General features: G+C 35.9%; 1 protein-coding gene across 1 annotated transcript in view; it reads right to left on the bottom strand.

The window, feature by feature from the left end:
- The window catches only part of LOC149806755 (uncharacterized), a 57,500-nt gene extending 43,994 nt beyond the window's left edge, over window positions 1-13,506 (bottom strand). Inside the window, exons 1-6 of the mRNA XM_089961015.1 lie at window positions 13,343-13,506; window positions 10,601-10,717; window positions 8,189-8,446; window positions 5,409-5,537; window positions 4,715-4,861; window positions 3,939-4,064 (exon numbers count right to left, since the gene is read on the bottom strand). Coding sequence (XP_089817141.1) covers window positions 3,939-4,064; window positions 4,715-4,861; window positions 5,409-5,537; window positions 8,189-8,446; window positions 10,601-10,622 — 682 coding nt within the window. The 5' untranslated portion in view covers window positions 10,623-10,717; window positions 13,343-13,506. The remainder of the gene's footprint in view (window positions 1-3,938; window positions 4,065-4,714; window positions 4,862-5,408; window positions 5,538-8,188; window positions 8,447-10,600; window positions 10,718-13,342) is intronic.
- Between the last annotated feature and the right edge of the window lie 960 nt (window positions 13,507-14,466).

The following is a 14,466-nucleotide window of genomic DNA, read 5'->3' as shown; positions in this document are numbered from 1 at the left end:
CGTGACCAATGATGCCCTCAACGCCATTGAAAACCTCCCTCTCATGGCCGAACTGGATGAGAAACCTACTGTACATGAACCAAACAAGGCCTTAAAGAAACTGTCCCTAAGTAAAGCCCCAGGGAAGGATGGCATCACAGCAGAACTCATCAAGTGTGGATGTAACGTGCTGCTCACACACCTGCACGACCTCCTCTGTCAGTGCTGGGACGAGGGTGCAGTGCCTCAGGACATGAGAGATGCTAACATCATAACCCTGTACAAGAACAAGGGCGACAGAAGCGACTGCAACAACTACAGGGGCATACAACTTCTCAACATTGTGGGTAAAGTTTTCGCACGCGTCATCCTGAACAGACTGCAGACACCTGCTGACAGAGTTTATCCAGAGTCGCAGTGCGGGTTCCGTGCAGAGAGGTCCACAATCGACATGCAGGAAAAATGCAAAAAACAACATAGACCCCTCTTTCTGGCCTTTATAGACCTCACCAAGGCATTCAATCTGGTCAACAGAGAAGTAACCATCAGGGACATTCTCTTCGCAGACGATGCTGCTCTAGCCACCCACACGGAAGCTGAGCTTCAGCGTCTGATGGTCCGCTTTGCTAAAGCATGCGATGAGTTTGGGTTGACCATAAGCCTAAAGAAAACAAACGTGATGGTTCAGGACGCGGACCCCCCAAGCATCATCGTCAACAACTACGAACTTGAGGTGGTGAGTCAGTTCATGTACCTCGGCTCTACCATCACCAACAACCGGATCGGAAAGGCATCAACAACTCTCTCCAGGTTGTCGCAGAGAGTGTGGAATAACAGCATGCTGACCATGAACACTAAGATCACCGTGTACCGTGCATGCGTGCTAAGCACTCTCATGTACGCCAGTGAAACCTGGACTCTGTACTCCTCACAAGAGAAAAGACTGACCGCCATTCACATGCGATGCCTCCGACTCATACTCGGGATCACCTGGAGCGATCGAGTAACAAACAACGAGGTGCTCGAGCGTGCCAAAATTCCCAGCATGATCACACTCCTCCGCCAACGCCCCATCAGATGGCTGGGCCATGTACGTCGGATGGTTGACGGAAGGATCCCCAAAGACATTCTTTATTCGGAACCCGCCTCTGGCAAAAGGTCGATCGGACGGCCACATCTCCGCTTCAGTGATGTCTGTAAGCATGACATGAAAGCCCTTGATATCGAAGTCAACACCTGGGAAGAGCTTGCTCTAGACAGATTAAGCTGGCGACATGCTCTGATCACTGGTCTGAAAGCCGGAGAGGACAAGCAACGCTTGCCAGCTAATGAAAGACGATCGCAGAGGAAGAAGAAGCAGCTCCAACCAACACCTGACACAACCTTCAAGTGCAGCAAGTGCAGCAGGGACTGCCACTCCCGCATTGGACTACTTACCCACAGCAGAGGCTGCACAACCACCAACCTCGACATCTCTCATGGGCGCAATTCTATCGTCTCTCGAGACTAACGGATGCCAACACACACACACACACACACACACACACTATATATATATATATATATATATATATATATATATATATATATATATATATATATATATATATATATATATATATATATATATATATATATATATATATATATATATATATATATATATATGTAAGCGCAAATTATATCCTGGATATTTCATTGTTATTGTAGTCATAGGCTATTAGGCAAATTTAGAGAATTATTTAAAAGAAAATGTGTCGGCTGCAAAAGATAATTTTATTTGTGCATGGTTGTCTTTTTCTAGTCTTCTTGGTTTACACCTCTTGGTTTAAATGTTCTAAGGCGGCGTATCTAGTAAGATTTCTTTACTTTTATAGTTTGGGGACTCCATTTGGGGTTGTGAGCATTTGCAATAAGTGTTATATCACTATAAGTGTGACCAGGGGAGGACCGGCCTTCTGTACAGCTTCTTTGTCATCCAATCAGATCTATGAAGGTTGATCCTTTTCTGTACCTTTTCAGTTTCTCAGACATATTGAAGGCTACAGATCTTACATGTGATGAGATAAATGACATTCTTAGTTTTGCAGGTTTTGTTTTGACCATGTATGTTTAGTTTTTCTCTAGTCACTGTGCTAGAAAATGTCCTGGTCTCTATGATATGTTGACAGGTTTTGCATCTTTTATCGTCACAGGGGCCAGATTGACTAGTGTGGTCTTGTTTAGTAATTGGCATTAGCTTCCCCCTGACTAGGATGTCCTTGAGGTGTTTTGGTCTCCGGTAGGCGACTTTAGTTCGTTAGAGAGGATTGACTTTAGTGATTCCGACGATGGGCCAGTGTTTCCCGATGATTTTACCTACTTAGGGGTTTACTGGAAGGTAGGTCAGGTTAAAAGGTATCCTAGCAGCCTTTTCCTTCTTTCATTATTTAAGTAGGTCATCGCGGTTTGTTTGTTGTGGCCTTTGGGTTGCCTCCGTAATCAGGTCTTTGTCGTAGCCTCGATAAATTAAATATTTAGATAGCTGTTCAGACCCTTTTTGGAATGTTTCATCGTCGGATCAAATTCTGCGTATCCTCAGTGCCTGGCTATATGTGATGCTCCTAATGCAGTGTTTTGGATGACGATTGGTTTCGAGTAGATGTCTGTATGGAGTTTGTTTTCTACCAGTCTGGTTGTTGTGTCCAGGAAGACGTGGTTTGAGTTGGAGTCTTCCGCCGTGAATTTTATTGCGTGATGGAAGTTGTTTGCTTTTGTTATGAAATCATCCATACTTTCTCTTCCATGTTGCCACTTCATTTCTATAGCATCGATAAAGCATACCCACTGGTATGGTGTAAGTTCAACCAATACTAAAAGTTCACCCTCCAGTTTTCCTATAAAAATATTAGGATACGAAGGGGCCATTTTTGCACACATTGCGGTTCCATCAATTTATAGGTAATTGATGTGTCTGGAAGTGTCGTTTTCAACTGAGTTGATACAGGCTTCAAAATTTGGAACTGAACTTTTTGGGGGGGTCCAGTTATTTTTCTTTATGAATATAGGTTGGTCGCCGCTTGTATTTTCCTCTGATCAACATATCATAGGGACCAGGACATTTTCTAGCACAGTGACTCGAGAAAAATTAAACATACATGGTTAATACAAAACCTGCAAAACAGAGAATGTCCTTTATCTCATCACATGAAAGATCTGTAGCCTTCAGTATGTCAGAAAAACTGAAAAGTTACACTTAAGGATCAACCTTGATAGATCTGATTGAATGACAAAGTAGCTGTACAGAAGCCCGGTCGCAGAACACTCTCCTCTCACGGCCACATTTTCAGTGATAAAACACTTATTGCAATTGCTCACAACCCCAAATGGAGTCCCCAAGCTAGGAAAGAAAAGGAATCTTACTGGATACGCCGCCTTAGAACATTAAAACCAAGAGGTTTAATTCAAGAAGACTAGAAAAAGACAACCATTCACAAATAAAATTATCTTTTGCAGCCGACACATTTTCTATGAAATAATTCTCTAAATTTGTTCAATAGCCTATGACTACTATAACAATGAAATATCCGGGATATAATTTGCGCTTACATAAATTTACCTAAAATAACAGATGTCATTATGGCTCATCGATTTCTAGGTGAATACAAATATTTACCAGTATCAGCAACAAGCTGAAATAATCTAGCTGAAACATTATAAAGTTAAACGTTGACTTGCTGTAAAAAAAACAGCCATGTAACGTTTCGCAAACATAACCGTTTTTCTGTTTAATTTGTTTGTCTTGTCTATGTTTTTGCTTTTGAAAAAACTCATTAAAGAGTCGAAAGTGCTCAGGTTAGGTAGATACTGGTTTCGCACTGTTCGTTGTTAGTTTATATATATATATATATATATATATATATATATATATATATATATATATATATATATATATATATATATATATATATATATATTACCTATGCAGGTTTGATTATCCGCTCCCAATCGATACCCTTTTCTACAGGAACATGAGACTGTCCCGTTGTTGGCAAGGCAAACCTGACTGCAGTTTAAATTCTGGTAACTTCCACAAGGATCTTCCACTGAAGTGGTATGAAATATGCAATTTCACTTAGTGACATGAATACCGTATCTTTCGTAATGCTGTCGCAAATTCAATGATTTACGACTAGACCAAATTCTGAGATACCTAGACAGAATATAAATATCGATACTGCAGACGCAAATGGTCGAATGACAAAATGTGGTTTAGTTGTGTAAAACTTGAAATCGATGTCTTCTATCAAAATATAGAAATTGCAAAGCCACAAAATCAGTTTTGAAATAATGCAGGTTAACAAATTTATATTCTTATGATAAACATCAACACATTGGTGTATTAATATACTACGACAGTCGCTTTTAGAAATTTTCGTATGCGGCTTACGTTTTTTTATTATATCATCAGTAAACATTATCAATTTTCTAATCACTGCAGCTCAAGAAGACGGTACTGTCAATGAAACACAACGTCTGTTGAGAAACTAGCTGTTATATTATATTTCCATTCGACAATCAATGTTATCCGAGAAAACGTTTTATATTTTGTATACATGGTAGCTCCACTGAGCAAACCTGCGAAAAACGTGAAATGAGAATGTCGTGTATACCTCATCCATCGAGTATGGAACTGTTGTATTTATTATCATTCATTTTTCAAACACAGATGTTTACAATTATATTTAATATTTACTTCTTTTTACGCAAACTCGCCTTTTTTGGCAGCTTTCTCTGTCCGACAACAGACCGTATCCAGATAAGCAGTCGCAGGTAAAACTTCCATCTGTAATCTGGCAAATATGATGACAATTCGCTGTACCTAGTAAGCATTCATCTATGTCTGCAAAAGTGCAACAAGATCACTTACTAATGAAATATATTTCCATCACAAGAAAAACATATTTTAAGGTATAAAATTCATAAACATGACCTCTCCAAGCGAGAAAACATGAATCAAATGATTCTGAAAAGGTTAAGAGTCATCAAAGGGCAGCAAATCAATCCAGTAACTATGCTAAAGGATAAATACTAATTTGCCAGAATTTACGCCACTGGACTCTGTTTGATACAATTGTCATTCTTTAACTTCAAACTACCTTTACATACTTGCTTGTAAAACCAACATATTAGTGTAATTTTCCAGTAGATATATTTAAACGATTTAGAACACGAACAATTTGCGCTGGGAAAGGGATTATTTAGCTTTCTCTCTTTAGTCTAATCTACGTCCTGATTATATCTGACAACCGTGAGTGTCTGAACAAAAAAAGCTGCAAATTGAGTGTTAACAAACCCTGCATTCCATTTATGCAAACGTATCAATAAAGTGGTTGAAAGTATATGAGTGTATCAATATATACATATCAAATATACCTTTACCTACTTACCTTTACATAAACTACTGTTTCGTGGATCGATTACATAACCTTTATTACAGCTGCAATAAAATCCTCCCCTTTCGTTAATGCACTTTTGTTGGCAATTGTTCAGAATGGGATCTTCACATTCTTGTATATCTAAACAAGATAAAAGAAGTTGAAAGAAACCGTATATATTTTCCCCGTTAGACGTTTACTTTATAGACAAATGCAAGATCAATTCTACACGTCAAATTCAGTCAAAATTTATTGAGAATATATTTTATTGAAACGTGATTTAAGGCTTTATCCTAGTAAATCTATATAGCTAAAGAAGATAACATACTTTGAAAAATACACAGAGACATATTATATGTCTGACATTGACCCAATAGCCCAATGCCAGATCGATTCTTTCCAGCAAATTCAGTTACACTTTCTTGAGTAAACGTTTAATCAAAAAGTGATGTTTAAGCCTTCATTCGTTTCGTTAAAGCAGACATATGTGATGGCAGCCTGGTGTCATTTGAGCAATTATAAAAGGCCTTCATTTCAACATGCACTCTGTCCCATTTAGCCAAATGTTCTCTAGCAAAGTTTGACAAGTTGCTATTTTCAAGTTGTTCTACATGTTTGGCAGATGTGATCATCTCAACAATATCACACCCTAAACTAGCTTGGTGCAACGATGCTTCCAATGATTTTTCTTTTAAATCTGTGGAGCGTGTTTCAAGTAGTTGTTGTAATATGTATATGGTTACAGAGAGCCAACGTTTGCACGGTTTGAAGGGTTTCGAAATTGAATATTTGTTTACAGACTTTGATACAGCTATGTTAAGTAAATTTCGAAACATTTTGTTTATTTATTGTTTCATTTCAGTATTGGTACCCAACTTTAGTTGGTGATTGACTTATTTTTCAAAACCCTGACTGCTATAATAATGGTATTTCACCCGTCATGTTTTGTCGTTTGTTGAACGATTCTTGCTAAGAAAGCACTTAAATGGGCCTTTAATTGCTTTTGTAATATTAGTTATATCTGATTCTGAAATGGCATTGGTGATAAAGCTAGACCGTGTGTTAAGTGTTGTCTTTTTAATTTGTTCCAATGTTATGTTTCTTGTCACAGAATGGGCATTTTGAAAAGTTCATGTTTTTCTTTTATAACGACAATGACCGAATTTGATGGTGAATTTACATTGTTTCTATTAAAAGAACCATATTATGCTTTACAGAATGGGCATTTTGAAACGTTTATGTTTTCTTTTTAAACAACAAAGACCATCTTTTATAGCGGACTGACATTGTTGCTATCAAATGAACGATATAATGCATGAGTGTCTTCGATTACATTTCGTCAATCCGGTTCCGTAGTTTTGGAGAAAGCGTCTTGAAAAGCTTTGTAACTTAATTCATTGTTATGTTTGTTGCGAATTTGAAAGGTCGTCATGCTAGATTCCGTCTCTAAAATTTAACTTAATTCGTTTATTCACTCAGTGACAGTGAATAAACTCAATGTGGGTATGTGAGAAAGCTTGCCAGTAGCTTCTCGTGGGTCTGTGGTTCTTTCCGGGGTTTTCCCAGTTTCGTCCTCCAAAATTGATACTGGCCGCCATGTTTAGCCTATCGTGTGCTGATAAATGGCATTAATCCCTACAACAATAACAACATCAGTGATTAAACTGTTTAAGAGTTATTTTTTATTTAGTGACAGTGGCCATATCCTATATTCGGTCGGTATTACTTGAATAAGACAGAAAGGATGTGACTATATCTTGCTTTCAGTTCAATTTAGTTAAATTCTGGTGAGTGACCAACGGTCTCTTGAAGAAAAATCGAAGACCTTGAAACTACTTGGATCCGATTCTAATTTTGATCAAATTGTACTACGACGGGGACTTTTTAGAAGCCATTTAAATGTTTTCCATTTTAAGTGATAGCAGCTATATTTTATGATCGATTGCCATAGTTGGAATACACTTAACAAGGATTTTTGCCACATTTTCTGTTCAAGGTGCTGCATATTGGCTTATTGTTTTGAGACGTAAAAATTAGCAAACGTTAAAATGCGACAGCTGACACAGGCACGCAGGGTCATTGCTATATACGCATTTGGCCTCACAGCGACATAAGCCAAAATGACCTTACGTATTTGTTTAATTTAATGGTATGATACTGTGAACGATGTTGCATCAGAAGAGACCACAATCATTCCATGTTATTTAGGAAGAAGAATGAAGTGACATCATCAATAAAATTGTCTGTCTTCTTTTGTCTAATCTGAATATTCCTTATATTACTGAAACGCAAATGTCGACAATCAAACATGTGATGTGTTTTCTGTACTATTTGCTCTGTTTTCGGTAAGATCAATATGTGACAAAATGGTACGGTTTTCTTGGATGAAATGGCAGTTGTATTTGCAAAGGACTGATAGAGTTGATATGCAGTTAACTAAGATAACGCAGAAGTTTCAACTAGGTTATATTTACCACAAACACATTACCATTCTACCATAATTACCTATGTTAAATGTGTCAGTAACATATATTATATAAACAGTAAGATGCGCAGTAACCAACAACCGCTATGATAATAATAATAATAGTAATAATAATAATAATAATAATAAATATAATAATAGTGATTAAGTTTATCAATTTAGTTTATTTTAAATGGATTAAATCAAATTTTATGAGGTTCCGTACTAATAAGGAAATAAAATTATGCATGAATCGCATTTTTTTCAATTAAGTTAGAGATCGTTATAAATAAATATGTAAAATGGTAGAGCAGCAAATAGGACATACCCTGACACAGGCCAGCAACACCGAGAATGCATCCATCTTTGCATCGGCATATATATGAGCCATTGGTGTTTATACAAGACTTATACGGATCTCCGCAGATTGTTGGCTTTTCCTGACATTCGTCAAGATCCTCTTCACAGGCCGTGCCCGTCCAGCCTTCCACACAAACACATCCTTTCACTGGATCACAGTCTTTGCCACCTTGCCCACAGGTACAAACTGAGCCACAGTTGTGTCCGTAGTACGGGAATTTACATGCTGAAAAAGATTCATTTCCAGAAACTTAGATATGCTGTCAGTGAATATCAAGAAATAACTAGTACTAAATACATCAGTTTTGTTTTAGATACTTATATACAAAATTGTGAAGTAATTAATAAATGTTTTTGTCAAAATCCGATTCATAATAAAATATTTCGCAAAATCCTTTCTTCATATAAACCTCTCAATACCGGAAACTAAATAAAGCGAAATCCCATTGAAACTGAAAATTTTTCCTTATCTCGAATTCCCTTTAATGCTATAAATTAACTTTAACTCAGAAACCTGAAACCCACCATTCCTGAAAACTGACAGACGCTTTCTGACAAACAATGTTGTATTGAGACTCAAATAAACTCCACAGAGCCAACCAGATATTATTCAACACTTTAAGGTCAGGCAGTATTAAACACCCTGAAGCCAGACCTAATAAACTAAAACACAAGACAGAAACGCATAAAGATGTAATATAAATTTGGTTATTGTTGTTGTTGTGGGGTTTAACGCCATTTCTCAGCACACGATAGGCTATACATGGCGGCCAGTAATAATGGTGGAGGAAGAATCCTAGAAAACTCTGGGAAGAACCACCAACCCACGAGAAGCTACTGGCAAGTTTTCTCACATACCCGCATTGGCCGAATCCGAGTGTCGAACCCACGCACACAGCGGTGAGATGGCAGTGATCCGTAACGGAGATCGCTTTAGACCACTCGGCCACTCGGTGCTCCTTAAATTTGATTACTACGTGTATCTATTTGTAGAATAACTGGTGAAAATAAATAAACATTTACGACTAGGTGAGACGACGCCTGCTCACATTTTTCATTCCTATCCAAAAATAATGAACTACATTAAACAAGAAACCCCTAAAAACTGAAACTTTAATTTGGCCCTAATGAATTTCGGTCTTGGAAAGTTTCACCATACCGCCGCTGGAAAACACACTTTGGAATTTGTGGTCAGTAAAATACAAACGTGATTCTGAGACTTGACTTGCACACGTCCACCTTATTGGATTTATTTAACATTTACTTTGTAGTAATATTTTGTAAATGATTCCAATTTTACACATAAGGATGTAATTATTGTTTATGTATTGAATTAGTATTCTGGGCAAAATGTAATGAAGATATGAGACTTCGAGGCATAGCTAAGAATCGAAATAAGATTGCAAGCGAAACATGTTTTTCCTTCAGATCAAACGTCAGTTGCCATTCAAACTGAACAGAGATTACACTTGCTAACTGACAGTGCCAATCCCATGTATGGCGACCTATTATCGCTCAACATTTAATTTATTCTTGAAATCACAACATTTACTGGCTCTTCATTTCAAACATTTTTCTGGGCACGTGCTTTAAGAGGGAAATTAAAGAGGTGCAAGTAAAGTTATTTCAGTTTTAAGTTAATACAGGTAAAAATAAAACCTCATCTAAATGAATTGGTCACTTCATCCCCTCCCCTCCATTCCCCAAACATATTTCATCAGCATCGTACAGTTGGTATAAGAAATTATTGTCGTGTATATTTTATCTGCGTTTAGCGCAAAAACACAGTTAACATATAAAACTATAGCATTGCACACTAATCTATGCCAGATAAGTTTCATTGCATATTAAAGGTTAATTAAGTGACACCATGAGAAGATTTTGTGTTGAAAGACCTAAGATTATACAGTTAAGGTATGCACAACTATGCAGAATTCAAGTGATACAGCTACATTTACCTGTAGTTATTCATGGATTAGCATCAACAAATTGATTTTACATTTCAAAAGGCATATAACAACATTTACATTTTGAATTGTCATTATTTTTAACCCAATGTTGATTTTCAATTATATTTTATCGTCATTGAATCAAATACAAACTTGTATTATTAGTAACTCTTACATAGACTCTTTGGTTAGATTAACTCTCATATGTACCATTCTAGTCCAAAACAATAAATGAGGCCATATGAAAATTATAGCGTATCCAGGTGTGCAAGGGCATGAAAATAAAAAGTGAAGCTTCTAAAATGATGACTGTAGTCACTTATAAGTAATGCTAAGTGCTTAATTCATCATCCATGACGTTTCAGCGTTTATCACACAAGATGTAGCTTATAGTGCACTCATTTATCGACGGTCTAAGAAATTGTACTCACGAATACAAGTAGTTTTGTCCATATCTAACTCCTAACCAGGAAAACAAGAACAGTTATAGCCTCCTTGGGTGTTATTGCACTGCTGTTGACAAATATTGCCTTCGCACTCGTCGACATCTGAAATCAATTGGAATTTAGAGTTCTTACAAGTATGATAAAAGATTCACTTTTAAATTGTGATGTACAAAAATATAGACATTCGCAACAGATATTTAAAATAAACAGAACTTCTTCATAAACATAGCAAATCTTAAACATAAATACTGCACAAAATATATTTGGAATAATAAAACCACAACCGAAGTTTAGTAATGAAGCAAGAGTGTTACCCATATGACCAGTTCTAAAATCATGATGGGAATACACTACGTCGTGCAATTATCAGAGACCTGCATGTTTTCTGTTCCAAATGGATTACATGTATTGTGTTAGTTTACTGTTAGTGTAGTATTGGATATAAAGCACATGTTTTGTTCATCTATATTGCTTATTTATCATTGACAGCACTATGTAAATACCAGTGTAATTCAATATTAACTATAGCATTATTTTAAATTTGATCCTCAAATTAAGGCTTGAGAAGATCTTTAATTCACTAAACAATTGCAGGATCCTATTTGATTCCAATTGATAGTTACGCTGGCCTTCAATATTTTCTTTTTGAAAGAATATTCCTGGGTTTTTTTCTTCTTCTATTTTGTATGAGCTTGAGCACCATCCTCACCCTGAATAAACTGTCATGAATCAAATATGATAAAAATAATTTGAAGCATGTGTAAACTTATGCCGCAAATATTAAGAATTATGAAGGTTCATGAAGGTCTCGTAGCAAAGCTTTCCATTAATGTAAACCTCATCATGAACGATGATAGTATACACATTTTAAACATTCCGTTGACACATATAATTGGGTTTTGAAGTCGAGATTCAAAAATATTACTAAACGATGATTAGTTGGATAATGATTGAAAGTATGTAAAACCTTCATTGGAACATATAATGTATATGGAAAACAGTGTATTTAGTAAATTTGAGGAACACAGGTTAAGGGAAATAAATATAAAAAAACACGCAAGATCTTTTTTCCATAATCAACACAATATGCAAATACTTTGGGTTTTTTTCACCTGAGGTCTAAGATTTAAACTTTTGTTCCTGATATGTATATTTTTAGAATTTAAAAAACTTCATCAGTTTTGTCTAAAACAGTCTTGGTTGTCTTAGCGGAAACCATCGGTACAGATGCAATATTTCGATAATTGTATCTGTTATTAAACAAACGTCACAATACAGATTGTTCCATTTGTGCTCAGCATGTGTCCTGTATTGCAGAAACACGTGGGTTGGCCATTTTGATTGAGTGTATAACCGTCAGTAGCGGAACAGTCCATTGAGCCACATAAAGGTGGAATCAAATCTATTGTAATAAAAACTGTATTAGTAACACAATCCAATGCAGATGATATATACAAAACCATCAAAATCCGCACAGAAGACTCAAGAGTATTCAATCCCATGTTAAATGTTCCCTATAATCAAAATCAACAATATATGCTATAATCAGTAATAGCTTCGGAACTGTGTTTCCACATGCCTTGAAGCAGACAAACATGTTTCGATCTGTAAAGACGGACTATGGCATAAGCAACCAAATTATAGACATTTTTAAACCACACATAATGTCAAAACTAGATAAGATACCCAGTGCTACTCACTTATTTTTGTATCTCGATACATCGCTCCAGATTAGGATTCAGACAAAATAACCTTTGTCACACTACCTCGACTGAACTAACAGATTAATATTTCTATACTTTTAAAGTAGGAGAAGGCGTTACCAGGGATGCTCTTCACAGGATTAAAAAAGCCCTAAATATTGTTGATCAATAGACTATTTTCCAGACATTGGAAACATTTAAACGTCAACTTGCATAATCTTCTTTCAAGTCTTACCTAAAAAAATAACTCAGGTTGTTTCCTGGGAGGAACAATCTGTTGTCATTAGAACCAATAGAAGCATATTAACGACACGAAACAATGATGACATATATTTCAAATGCTTTCATCAAGAACATGTCATAATCAAATCGAGGTCAACAAGACAATGACTATGAACACAAAGCACTACATTCCCTTGTAAGAAACATGAAGATAAGTAGTAAGATTATTTCGCAGAAAACATTCGCAAATGAAATAGAATATGCGTTAGAAGAACGACGAAAAGATGACCCATAGCGGTCAAAGCATCCTTCACGTCAATCAAAACATTGTTATGATGTCTATTCAGGAATGTTTGTTAATTATGGCTTTCCTTCATTAAAGACTTTTAAGAAGTGAATGACATGAAAATATGCAAGGCCATATCAAATGAATAAATATCAAATGGAATTGTGTAAATTAAAGTCAGTTGCAAATGGTTTAGGTGATTTAACAAGGCATTTATTGCACTAAATGCGTCATTTACATACCACTATGTTTATCTTGGTGTACTGCAATCGTAAAGTACTGAAAATTAGTAAAATACATAAAATAGTGAAATAAATATTGAATTAATTTTCATGTGTATGTGTAAATAATAATTTGATATTTCCTCTCTAACATTTAGTTTCATTCTAAACTGTTTTGAACAAATACATATTCGTTCACCTTTTAAGCTGATATGTCAAAATTATCTAAGGCGTGTACACATACAGCCACTAAGATTATCGTTCAAATTTATTACATTAGATAAATTATACACACTCCTTTCACATTTCCATGTAGTAGCATTGTAAACAAATCCTGCAAAACAGCTGCAGTTGTATCCACCCATAATATTGTTGCAAACTTGTTTGCACGTGCTCGTTCCTTCTTCGCATTCGTTGATATCTGAAAAGCGAAACCGATATAGACAATCTTAGCTTTTTTGTATCTTTATCAAACACAATAATAATTTAATAAATGGTATGTGTGGTACAAAAGGATGTTACGAATTAATAATTATATCTCGATAAGTACACATTAATGACAATTTAAAGCTAAATCAGGAACATATGCAGCGTGGATCAAGTTCAAAACTGGAAGCGCACCTAAACAAATCATATTAAGCTTTCTTTGAGAAATTAAACTCTAAGGGACACAAGGAGAGTATATTTTGGGGGGAATTCGACAACAGACAAATCTAGTGATAATGACCAAGTTCAAATCCATCCTTGTAGTTGTAGACGTGAATCTGTCATTTCAAACACCATGAATTCAACTGCATATGTGTTATCTTCCTTGTTTTATCGTCTTCAAACCAGTATGTATTAATCACGAACAATTAATTAAAAACCCATATCCATGTTACCATTTCGAGACTTATAATAATAGGTAATGTTATACTCTGTTGTACTACAGCAACAGTATAATCGCAAGGAACCACTTGTCGATATATATATATATATATATATATATATATATATATATATATATATATATATATATATATATATATATATATATATATATAGTCTTGTATTGCATCCCCTTTCCTAGAGCGTTTCCGCCATGTTTCCACACCAATAAACATAAGATGCGCTGAATGTGTTTATCAGAATCCGCCCGAAAATGATAGCTTTTCCAATACTCCTCTTTATTTCACCAATTCAAATGTGAGCCTTCATCACCAACCTTGGTGACTAACTTCCTGCGTTTGCTCCTGTAATCCCGATGACTCCATGGCACACAAAAAGATCTGCGATGCAAAGCCACTGCATCCTATTTCTACCTGTAGATTGGAGACCGTCCATCCTTTCTGCTGGCACATATGGATAAGTGGCTCATACTTGGCGAATTTCCTCTCATGGTGATCCTCCATTCTAACTTCCCATGGCACTGTTCGGTCT

This window comes from Sinohyriopsis cumingii, chromosome 1 (genome assembly GCF_028554795.1).
Source record: "Sinohyriopsis cumingii isolate HCF-2022 chromosome 1, ASM2855479v2, whole genome shotgun sequence".
Classification (NCBI taxonomy): Eukaryota; Metazoa; Mollusca; class Bivalvia; order Unionida; family Unionidae; genus Sinohyriopsis; species Sinohyriopsis cumingii.
Note: the sequence above shows the minus strand (reverse complement) of the source record. Positions and strands in the feature narration are given on the sequence as shown.